General features: G+C 45.1%; 1 protein-coding gene across 1 annotated transcript in view; it reads right to left on the reverse strand.

Annotated features, from left to right (window-relative positions):
* Window positions 1-12,577, reverse strand: part of Rubcn (rubicon autophagy regulator) — a 55,412-nt gene that overhangs the window by 28,909 nt on the left and 13,926 nt on the right. The window contains exons 3-7 of the mRNA XM_031364605.1: window positions 6,922-7,005; window positions 5,076-5,235; window positions 4,461-4,567; window positions 1,393-1,552; window positions 7-386 (exon numbers count right to left, since the gene is read on the reverse strand). Coding sequence (XP_031220465.1) covers window positions 7-386; window positions 1,393-1,552; window positions 4,461-4,567; window positions 5,076-5,235; window positions 6,922-7,005 — 891 coding nt within the window. The remainder of the gene's footprint in view (window positions 1-6; window positions 387-1,392; window positions 1,553-4,460; window positions 4,568-5,075; window positions 5,236-6,921; window positions 7,006-12,577) is intronic.

Raw genomic sequence — 12,577 nt, forward strand, 5'->3', positions numbered from 1 at the left:
CTCTAGAGAAGAGGCGGCAGAATCCAGCTTTTGAGAGCTGCTGGAGGAGAACAAGTGAGAGCTGCTACTGCTCTCACCATTGCTGCTGTGACTCTGACAACTGGCAGTCCGACCATGAGGGGCTGGGTTGCCGATGGCAAGGTACTCGGGCCCCTCACTGACATCACTTGGGGAGTCATTTTGGCTGCTGACCCAGGATGCCTCTAGGGGGCTAGTCAGAGAGCTGGAGCTCATCTCCTGTGCGGTCAGTGGGGAACCCTGGGCTAGAGTGGAGTCTAAAGGCAGCGGAGCTTGCGTGGTTTGAGTCTCTGCTGGTGAGAGGCATTCCCTGTCTTCTTGAGGTTTCCAGGAAGGGCCAGAGAGCGAAAAGGAAGTAGATCTTCTCTCTGGAATATAAAAAGAGTAAGGAAAGAGAAAGGAGAGCTCGCGCTCTATGGTATGTACCCAGGTCCACAGGCAAGGGTGCTCAGGGTACATGCCACACAGAAGAGGCCAGCTTAAAGTAGATGGTTTAGAAGCGGCTACGGTAAGGGCATGGGTACTTGACCCAGTGACTTCCCTGTTTCTCAGCACAAATCACTCAACTGAAAGTGAGAGAAATCATGAGAACAGCAACTGCACAGGACTGTTTCAAAGATCAAGTGAAGTGATACATACAAATTGATTCTAACAGAACTCAGCATGGTGCAGGTGCTCTAAAAAATGCCAGCACCTGAAGACCTTTCCTGTGCCATGGAGCAGAAGCCCAGAGGCCTCTAACTATGCTCTGTTCCTCTGACAGTGCTACAGAATTATTTATGCTAGCCGATAGTTGACTTTCCATTTGGTTTGTAAGGCAGGGTCTCATTCTGTGGCCCAGGACACCCTTGAGTTTGTGGCCATCTTCTCCTTTGTGTCTTCTGAGTGCTGTATTGCCATGTACCACATCAAGTAACTGCTGTTACACACCTTTTTAGGGTTCCTATTGCAAAGACATGACGTCTGACAACTTACACCAGCCCAAGCCTAGATGCCCAGCCCACAGTCACTCTCAAAAGCTCTCTGCTTTCAAGACACATGATGATACATATAAGGACTGCCCATTCCCACCCCTACATCTAACTATACTTTCAAGGTCAGCTACAAGGTAGTAACACTCTACCTCAGGAAACAGAACAGAATGATCACATGAATGAAAGAAAAAAGGAAGAGAGGGAGGGAGAAAGGGAGGGGAAAAGGAAGGAAGGGAGGGAGGGAGGGAAGAAGAAAGGAAGGAGGGAGGGAGGAGAAAGGAGGAAGAAGGAAGGGGCTAAAAAAAGCAAAAGGCAGATAGGTTCTGGCCTGCGAGCACTCCTAGAAGTCCTCTACTTCCCAGGCCTAAAATACACGCAGCAATCACACATTGTTCCGTACCTGAGCTGTGGCTGGACTGTGGCATGGACTGAAGGCTGGAGGATGACCCGAAGTAGGAATGCTGAGCATAGCTAGCTGGAGGGGTGTATGTGGAACCAGGGAGAGCGGTCAGACTCTGGCTCTTTGTGACCAGCAGTGGGCTCTCCTGCTTTCTGGCAAACTAAAACAAAACAAACAAACACCATTTCAGAGTGGAGCACAGAGGTCTCAGAGGAGAGGCATTCACTACTGCAGAGACCTGATAGAACTAGTCTTTGGCAGTGCACCTGGACCACGGCTACGCTCTACCTAGTGTATGACTCTGACACTGTGAAGTGCTGCTCTACCCACAGCTTCTGCATGGGAATCCTAGTGTATCTTTCCCTGTAAGCTGTGCAACAATGAATTTAAGCCTGGGAAGGTGGGGCAGGAGTACGAGTCACTTGCTCTGCAAGCGTGAGGACGAAGTTCATATCCCCAACACCAGTGTAAAATCCAGGTGGGCATGGGCGCCTACATGGGAAGCAGAGGACCTTAGGAGCAGGGTGGCTAGTTATATTATTAGCTGTATCAACAAACTCCAGGTTCATCTAGAGACCCTGCCTCAGTATATAAGATAGAGAGTTGTGGACTCCCGGACAGTAAAACAGCAACAACCACTTGGGCCCCAGGGCTGCGGCTGCCCACCTGTTGAGCGATACCTGGTTCCAGTTACATTCAAAAGTTCCACCCCCACAGAGTAACAAGGAAGTCACTGATTGGACTGTTACACTGATGGGGGAAGGGTTTTTGGCCCAGGTAATATATCTGTTGGGAGAACAAAGGATTATTATTAAAGAATCAGATGGCTGAGCAGTAATGTCTCCCGTCTAATTTTTATCCTTCCACGTGGGTAGGTATGTCTGTGGCCACTCTTTCATATCTCCTTCTATCTTTTCCTATCTACTTCTAACTTCATATTCCAGGTAACCTACTGTTTTATGTTGCTGCTGGACAGCGACAGATGGCACCCAACATGGGTAATCAAGGAAGACACACCCAATACCAGTCTCTGGTCTCCACATGCAGATGTACTCAAATGCATGTGCACCTGTATGCATTAGTATACCCACACACATGAGAACGGGCACACAAACATGTATGTGTACCACACATAAATACATATCAAAAATTGTGCATGTGGAATTGAAAGTCAGATAGACTGGTGGTGTAAGCCATGTGTGTCACTTACAAGCATCTGCCCTAGGCTCTGGGTGAGAAGGCAAGTGTGTGCTTCAGTGACTTCTTTTCTTTTTACTTTTTAGATAGGGTCTTGCTATGTCACCTTGGCTGGCCTGGTATTTATGATGCAGATCAAACTATCCTGCCCTCAAGCTTGTATCAATCCCCCTGTCTCTTAGCCTGCCAAGAGCTGGAATTACAATAGTGAGTCGCCATGCCTGGTCCTGGCCCCTAGTGACTCAACTTCTTTTCTTACTTTCTTCTTTTGTGATAGGTCGTACATTCATATGTATGCATGTGTTCACCTGTGCACAAACATGTGGAAGCCAGAGGTCACTACCGGGTGTCCTCCTCTATCATTCACCACCTTCTCTTTGAGACAGGGTCTCTCACTGAACCTAAGGTTTCCAGTTAGGCTAGATGAGTGGTTCTCAATCTGTGGGTTCTTTGGGGGTCAACTGATCTTTTTGTAGGGGTCACCTAAGACCACAGGAAAACAGAGATACTTATATGATTCATTATAGCAGCAAAATTGCAGTTATGAAGTAGCAACAAAAATAATTTTATGGCTGGGTTCACCACAGCACGAGTGTATTAAAAGTCACAGCATTGGGAAGGCTGAGAACTGCTGCCTACACTAACCAGCCAGCAGTCCCCAGTGCTGCGGTCAGACACGCACATCTCCATGCATGGCTATGCATGGCTTCTGGGACTGAGGTCCTCCTACTTTTGTAACAAGCACTTCACCCACTGAGCCATCTCCCCAACCCTTGAGTGACTTCCTTTATAAAAAGATAATGTCTTCCTCCCAGAGTCATGGGGATTAAACAAGACAGCACGTGCTTTATAGTACTGCAGCATGCCTGGCACAAGGGGAGTGTTCCGTGGATGGTGACCACAGTCAACATTACAACAATCAGGAGAGACAGGAGACCCCCATTCTACAAGGTGTTTAGACTGAAATGTTAACAATGGGGTAGGAAGTTTTGCTTCCTTACCTCCTTTCCATCTTCCTTTGGGCCCTCACCCTCCCTCTCCCCTCCTCTTTCCTTTTTTTATTTTTAAGATCAGGACCTCATAGCTTGGAACTTACTGTAGTGCAGGCTGGCCTCAAACTCTGACCTTTCTGCCTCAGCCTCCCGAGTACTGGGGATTACAGGGTCAGCCAACTTGGCACAGCTAGCCAATCAAGAGGAGGGAACCTCAGTTGAGAAAAATGACTCTATCAGGTTGGCCAGCAGGCAGTCTATATGTTATGGCTGTTATATATGTTTGTATGTTATGGTTGTACAGCTTAATGTTCTTCTAGGATTACTACAAGTGGGAGAGGGTGCTGTCTCTGATTCATTGCTTTTGTAGCTTGTTATGCTTGGTTTGACTGACGTCCCTGGGAGGCCTGCTCCTTTCTAAGGTGAGGCAGATCTAGGAGAGAGGGAAGGTGGAGGGGAAACTGCAGTTGGAATGGAATATATAAGAAAATAATAGAAAAACAAAAGAAAAAACAACAGGCCGAGCAAGCCATGGGGAGGGAGCAAGCGGGTAAGCAGCATCCTTCCGTGGCCTCAACATCAGCTCCTCCTTAAGAGTTCCTGTCTCAGTGGACTGTCACTCAGGGTGTGTAAACCAAATAAGTTCTTTCCTCCCCAAGTTGCTCTAGGTCAAGATGTTCTGTTACAGCAACAGAGAACAGACTAAGGCAACAGTCACATACCACCACACCCAGCTCTTTCCAAGCATTTTAAAGACTAAGTCTGTCAGCTCACAGCTGCCTCGGTGAGAAGGTCATGAACTACTACTACCATGCAGTGCACGTCATGGTGAAGTGGAGAGGCCCAGGACAGACATGAGCAATTCTTTGCCCCTTTTACCATGGATGCATCGATCTGAGCCAGAAGACGGGGGTTGTTCTGTTCCACTGCTTCCAGGCACTGGAGCATGGCTGTGACGTGGGCGTCACTCAGCAGGAAGGCAGTTTCTAGGAAGAAAAGAGGTACCACAGTGCTGAAGAGAAGCTTAGAGAAAGGGACAGAATAAAGAGGAACTGAGAAAGAGCATGCTTCTATATAGAGAAGGGACTTGGGGACAAGTGAAATATAGGAAAAGCCAATCTATGTACAGTCTAACATAAGAAGTCTCAAAATCAGAAAGGCCCAGAATTGGATCCTGGTCTTGTGTACCTCTGGCCAAATCAGCGAGGTTCTCTGCTTAGAAAATATCAGTCCTACTGCCCAGCTCTTCTAACAGTGCACAGCACATAAAACACTCCACTTATGGCCTTTCTTCCCTCATGGCCTTTCTTCTAACAGTCCGCATGGAGCAGCACAGGGACACCTTAGCATGGGTGTGCTTCGTGGGAGGTGAGAGGCTGTGTGTTTCTCAGTAGAGTCTATGGTGTCAAGTGAGAATGAGGAGACACTGGCATGACATGAGAGATGGAAGACAACACGGAAGTACACGCAAAGTCCCATGTGGTCTCTACTTACCTGTGTAGAATTTTCTGATGTACTGTCTGTCCCCAAGCAGAGGCCGGAGCTGGGCTGAGAGACAGTGGCACTGCAGGCTGTGCTGCAGCCACAGCTCTGCGACCGCACGCTCACTCACGCTGTCAGTGTCGCTCTGGCCACTCTCATGCAAACTGATGAACTGGGGAGGCAAAGAGGCCCGAGTCAAACACAGATCCTGGCAGACACAGCCAAGGGCAGGCTACCAAGAGGTATCCTCTCCAGCTAGCTTCCAGAAGGTAGAGGAGGAGGAGAGTAAAGGGATGGATGGATTTTCCACTCTACCAGACCTCAGGTGAGCCCTGGGAGGTAATTGCAGGAGAAACAAGGTTGTGATGTCTGGCTCTTTGAGTCCTATCTCCAAAGAGGTACCTACTCTAGGATAGGCACAGGAAGGGCTATGACTCCTTGACCTCTCTGACTCCTGTATTTCAGAAAGTCTCCAAGGAGAAATGTGGTAAGTGTGTATGTAGATGGTAGGTCTAGGAAAAAAAAAAAAACACCACCAAAGATTTAATTAAAAGGAACCTCTTCCAGTTTTTGCTTCTTTTATGTGTATGACTGTTTACCTGAATACATGTTTGTGTATCACATGGATATGTTACCTGCAGAATTCAGAAGAAGGCATCATACTCTTGGAGACTAGAGTTACCGTTGGTTGTGGGCACTGGGAATTGAACCCAGGTCCTCTGGAATAAAAGCCAGTGTTCTTAACCACTGAGCCATCCAGCCTCAAGGTTCTCTTAAAAGTTGTAATTATAACAAGCTCTGCCTGGAACCTCCTCCCCCCTTCAGTGTTTCTAAGAACAAGGTCTCACGGTGGGATGGGCACCACAGAGTGTATCAGAAGCGATGTCTACAGCACAACATCCTAGGTGCGGCAGCACATGCCTGTTAACTCAAATGGCAGCCTGGGCTACCTAGTGAAACTCTACCTCAGTAGACAGAACAGAATGAACAAATGAATGCAAGGAAGGAAGGAAGGAAGGAAAGATGAGGAGGAAAAAGAAAATAGCAGGTCCTGGCCTTTTCTCATACACAGAAGGCCAGTATGAAACCCCGTGGCTTTGTTCCCTGAATATTTAGAAAAAAGTATACTTCCTGACCTCATCTTAGCAATAAATCCAACAGCTGGGATGCATAAGAAGCAAAACAGGCCACACAAAGACAAACAAAGAGGGATTATGGATGGATATTTTGGAGTTATTTCATTAATCTAATTTAGATGCATTTAAATTTTTCTATAATAAAAAGTTAAGTGCATACATAAAATGGTCAGTGATTATTCTAGAACCAGCTGTGTAACTTTGTTGGACTGTTTCCCTGGCTGGAAACATGGAGTACTGTGTGGAGCTGGAGATGTGAGAATGCAGAGCAAGCCAAAGCTCACTAAGGTGGCATTCAGAGCACTGGACTCTGGACTCCAGAAACTGCTCTCTTTTCTGCCCAACACACCTTTCTGCATTCAAATTCTTGCCACTGGTCCTAGATTTTTTTGTTTGTATGACTGATGTTGTTGAGACAGGGTCTCTCTGTGTAGGCTTGACTTGTTCTGTAGATCAGGCTGTCCTTGAACTCACAGAGATCCACCCGCCTCTGCCTATCAAGCATCTGGATTAAAGGTGTGATTTTTAAGAGTTTCATTAAACTCTTTCTCCCTTTCCCAGGAGATGAGAAAGCACCCTGGAGTAATGAAAGGCTGCTTGGTTGCTTAAGCCTCCCCTCTCACTCAGTGACATCTACCTCAGGGAGAAAAGGCTCTTCCAATAGAATACCTGTGAAGACTTGCAGCCACACCCCAGCGAGCCAGCTCCCCTTTCATTCTTACCTTCTCAACATGAAGGGCTGAGTGCGGGCTGAGCCACCGAATGTCTTTCACAAACTGCCAGTAATCAGCTTGGCGGCAACATACCTGCCAAACAAACACCAGCGTGAGCAGATCTGACACTTGCCCAGACAGTAGCATTCAGCTGTTGGGGGGCGGGGAAAGGGAGGGAAAGAGAGAGAGACACACAGAGACAGAGAGAGAGAGACAGAGAGACAGACAGACAGAGAGACAGAGAGAGAGACAGACAGAGAGAGAGACAGACAGAGAGAGACAGAGAGAGAAAGAGAGAGACAGAGAGAGAGAGAGAGAGAGAGAGAGAGAGAGAGAGACAGACAGACAGACAGACAGACAGACAGACAGACACTGGACCCAGCAGCACAGCTTTGCAATATCAACTCTTGAGAGGTGGAGGTAGAAGATCTTGAGTGCAAGGCCAGCCTGAGCTATATAGTGAGACCTTATTTCCAAAACAAGGAAACAGAACAGAAGGGTGGGAAGGCAGAGGGGAGGGAAGGAGGGAGAGGATGAGAATAGACTGCTGTCACAAAGGCTGCCAGTGGCAACAAAAAGGATGTTTCACACTCATTCTTTAAAAATTATTAAACTGTTTTTATATGGGTGCATGTGTTCACATGTTCACAGAAGTCAAGATCAAGCTTGGGGGAAGGTCCTCAAGAGCACCTTTCCCCTCAATTTTGAGACCCATCTCTCAGTAGACCTCCTCGGTGGGCTGGCCTGGCTGGCTAGCCTGTGGATCCTAAGGAGCCGCCTGCCTTTCTGCCTCACCAGCACTGGATTAAAGTGAATGCCACCTCACCTGGGTTCTGTAGATCAAACCCAGGTTCTTGCGTGGGAGCACTCTACTGGCTGAACCCTAAACCATTCTCCTAAATAGGTACTGCACTCATATGATCTGAAAAGCATACAGTGAGGGTTATCTGCCTTCTGCTCCTTTTCTCTGCACTGTTCAGTTTCCTACAAGGTAATTCTTAAAACTAATCCAGCTAGTTGTTAAAAAACCAAGGGTCTGGGTTCTAGTCCCAAGGATTGGGAAGGAGGGGGTCAGATCAGGTCAATGGTAGGGACCATTATAAAGAATTATATGCCCATTCATTGGAAAACATGTAACAATAGTTAAATTTTGGCCAGTAGAGTGCTCCCACATAGGGACCTGAATACAATCTCAGAACCCAGGTGATGCAGCGCTCAGCTCACTGGAATCCAGTGCTGGTGAGGCAGAGTCAGGTGGCTCCTTGGCATTCATTTAATCTACCAAAGCTGAACTAAGAGGACAGAGCAATGAATGATACTTTTTAAATCATTGGCAAAGCATGTCCCAATACAACAAAACTCAGAACCAGATGGCTCCAAGACAAATTACCAAGCCTCTAAAAAGCTGTGATATAAAGCCAGACAAAGACAGAACAAAGCAAAACAAACAAACAAACAAAACAAAAATTGGTGGCCAAACTCCCCAATGGACATAAATACAAAGCTTGTCAACACAACACTAACAAGCTGAGTCTACAAGCATATTAAAGAGACTGTAAGCCAGCCAACAAGACAACTCAGTGGGTAAACCTTCCTGCTACCAAGCCTGCCAACCTGAGTTTGATCCCCAGAACCAATGTGGGAGAGACAGAGAACCAACTCTGACCACATGCTGCCCACAATAAATAAGTAAATGTAAAAATATTTTAAAAAGATATTATATGACTTACAATGCAATCTTTACACCTAAGGCTCAGGGAACACAACTGTAAGAGCCGGAGATTAAGATGCCTGCTGGGGGACAGCAACTTCTATATGTGACAAGGAAGCTGCACCATGAAATCTTAACAACATGACTGCCTAAATAAGACCTGCACGTGATGCCAGTTGAAATGTCCAAGTGGAGGGGAAAATTTCACAGGGTCTCATCCCTCGATGAAGAGCTACAGATAATCAATAGCTGTTTAAAGAAGACAAATCAGCCCTCTCTGGAGATTTTTATGTTATTAGCATATTATAATCACTATTTTACACTTTGTCCTTTTCATTTAAGATACCTTGTAATTGACCCAAAATCACAACTTTAATATAGGGTGTGTGTGTGTGTGTGTGTGTGTGTGTGTGTGTGTGCGTGTACGCTATATTTTTTCTTATACTCTTAAATTTTTTAGCCATGTAACCATGTAAAATGTGTTATATAGTCAAAAATTAAACATTTTAAAGTAAGTTACCAAGTGACACATATGGTACAATCTTAACTATTTTAAAAGGCATAAAATTACCTTTTAAATATAAGAGTTTAAATATACAGAAAAATAAAATAAAGAACATCCAACAGAATGCTAAACAGTGATATTATTACTTGGTATTAAGTTTATGGGTGAGATTTGTTTTTCTGAGTCTTTATGGCATATGTCAATGTTTGAACAAATAAGGAATATATTATGGGCTGGGCACAGTGGCACACAACTTTAATCCTAGTACTTGGGGAGCAGAGGCCAGCCTAATCTACAGACTGAGTTTCAGGACAAGCAGGGCTACATACAGAGAAACTGTCTCAGGCAGGGGTTGGGGGGTGGCTTCAACAAAATCAGGCTACCTTAGACTGGAGAGATTTGGCTCTGAGGTTAAGAGTGAAGGCTACTCTTGCAGAGGACAGTTCCCAGCACTCACATTTGACCCACAGCTGCCTGTAACTGAAGTTCCAGGGCATTCAATGCCCTCTTCTGGCTTCCCTGGGCATCAGGCACACACATGGTGCACATACATACATACATGTAGACAATATACACATAAAAAATAAATCATTTTAATTGGGCGATCTATACTGCTAAGTGGTTTCTTGTGCTAGGGCAGGGACTCTTTCACTTTCTTAGCTGAGCCATCTCAGAAACTGCCTCCACATTCCTAAGCAGCAGAACAGAGAGGTTATCTGGCCTTGCAGGCACAGTAAAAGGTGTCCATGATGCAGCTGACAACAATGAGATCCTGCTAAGACTACTGACACTCTGGTACAGCTTCCCAGAGGGTCCTGAGTGATTAAAACAAAATGCAGCTCTCATCCATAGCACATCCTTTTGAAAACAAAGAGGAGAAATGACCAACAGGAATCATTGTGTCCCTTCCTCTTTCCAAGGGCACAGCACCCAGAATAGCTTCCTGATGACACAGCAGCCCGAGCCCTTTGAAAGCACTAAACTTTCTGGAAGGAAACGACAGGGGAAAAACAAGTCTGACTTTAACTCTTAGACCTTAACAGGGTACAGGGCCGCAATAAAACTGACATGGAGGTTCTGTTTCATGTGTATCTACACGTCAGGTGGTTTTCTTTGCTCACACTTGCTGATGCTAGTGTTGTAAGTGGTTGAATACATCTGTAACATGCTTCATTCTGAAGCACAGTTGCTTTTACAGGATAGCTTTTATGCTCTCATTTTTTTTTTAAGAAATCTAACAAGACATGCTAATGCCATTCTGCATCTGCACACTTGTTTTAATTGAGCATCTCATCAACATTGCTTCCTTTGTGGCACAGATGGTGAGACTATCTTGTAATTTGGTTCCGTTACTATGTGACAATGTAAAATTAGTAAGAGGGCCAAGAAAAGAACTTTTGTTATTGAGGCACAAGGACTTTAACCACGGAATGACAGCACTACTAATCTGGTAGCTATTTTGGTCACCAGCCTGGGAAACTTGCACTTTGTTTTTAACAAAACATTCTGGCATGAATCCCAAATTTGTGAATAGAACACTGGGTAGTTCAGTGTTACAAATTAGCATAAAGAACACCAAGATGGAATGCAGTCTCCTGAGAGAGAATATACTTAGTTGCACCCTGCTTGTTGGGTGGGACAGACAGCCACATGATAGTGTGAGGGAGACAGCTGGTTCAGATCTGGAGCTCAGCACTGAGGTCTGAGCTGAGTGTCAAGGTGCATGGGTGACAAGAGATTACTTCAAGGAAATGGGGGTGGGGGGGGACACAAGAGTACACACAATGATTGCATCATTAGAACCCTGTAACAGGCAAGGGATATGGCTCAGCAGGTGAGGGTACTGGCCACATCTAATGCCCTAAGTTCCTTCCCTAGGACCCACATGGCAGATGGACAGATTTGAGCCCTGCAAGTTGTCCTCTGATCTTCACATACATGTATACAATAAGTAAATAAATAAAATGTCACTTTTTAAAAAAATGTTTAATTCTTGGGCTGGAGAGATGGCTCAGCGGTTAAGAGCACACCGCCTGCTCTTCCAGAGGTCCTGAGTTCAATTCCCAGCAACCACATGGTGGCTCACAACCATCTATAATGAGGTCTGGTGCTCTCTTCTGGCACACAGGTATACATACAGATAGAGCACTCATATACAAATAAATGAAATTTTAAAAAATATTTTTGTTTTTTTTTTTAAAGATTTACTTATTATATGTAAGTACACTGTAGCTGTCTTCAGACACACAAGAAGAGGGCATCAGATCTCATTACAGGTGGTTGTGAGCCACCATGTGGTTGCTGGGATTGGAACTCAGGACCTTCGGAAGAGCAGTCTGTGCTCCTAACCTCTGAGCCATCTCACCAGTCCTTAAAAAAATGTTTAATCCAAGAAGAAATTCAGGGGTAGAAACTGAAGAATGGTCACAGACTCAGGACAATGTTTCTTGTGGCATCAGAATCAAGAAATGATGATGGTCAACAGTATTGCATTTATTAACCAAGGGAGAAATAGTATCTGCATTAGATAACACGGATGTCACTTTCTTCTTTGTTTTTATTTTATCTTATTTTATTGGTTTTTCGAGACAGGGTTTCTCTGTATAGCCCTGGCTGCCCTGGAACTCACTCTGTAGACCAGGCTGGCCTTGAATTCAGAAATCCACCTGCCTCTGCCTCCCAAGTGCTGGGATTAAAGGCATGCACCACCACATGTGGTATATTAATTATATATACCACAGAACAACATGCAATAGTAAAACAACTTATTAATTACTTCAAGTTGTTGTTAATTAATTTTGTATGTTTATGTACATACACATGCTGTGGTGTCTATGTGGAGGTCAGAGACAACTGACAGTTAGTTCTCTTCTTCTGTCAAGTGTGTCCCAGAAATTGGACTCAGGTTGTTAGGTATGGTGACTCATGCCTTTATCTGTTGAGCACCTCACTGCTTATATGCCATAAGCTATGCAAGACAAATTCTATGCTACCTTATTTATTGTTTTATAGAGTTTCTTTATAACATAAGTACTACTACCCTTATTTATATAGATGAGACTATGACTATGGCTGATAAAAATGGTTTCTAGGGACTGGAGGGGGCTAGAGAGATGGCTCAGTGGTTAAGAGCACTGACTGCTCTTCCAGAGTTCCTGAGTTCAAATCCCAGCAACCACATGATGGTTCACAACCATCCATAACGAGATCTGACATCCTCTTCTGTTTTGTCTGAAGACAGCTACAGTGTACTTACATATAAGAGATAAATCTTTAGAAGCTGGAGAGATGGTTCAGTTGTCCAGAGGACATGAGTTTAATTCTAGCACCCAGTAACAAGCATCTGTTAACGCTGGTCCCAGGGGATCTGACACCCTCCTCTCTGAAGCACCAGGCGTTAGGCAGCATACAGATAAAACATTCAGGCAAATCACCATAAATATAAACAA

The sequence above is a fragment of the Mastomys coucha genome, unplaced genomic scaffold, assembly GCF_008632895.1.
Source record: "Mastomys coucha isolate ucsf_1 unplaced genomic scaffold, UCSF_Mcou_1 pScaffold12, whole genome shotgun sequence".
Lineage (NCBI taxonomy): Eukaryota > Metazoa > Chordata > Mammalia > Rodentia > Muridae > Mastomys > Mastomys coucha.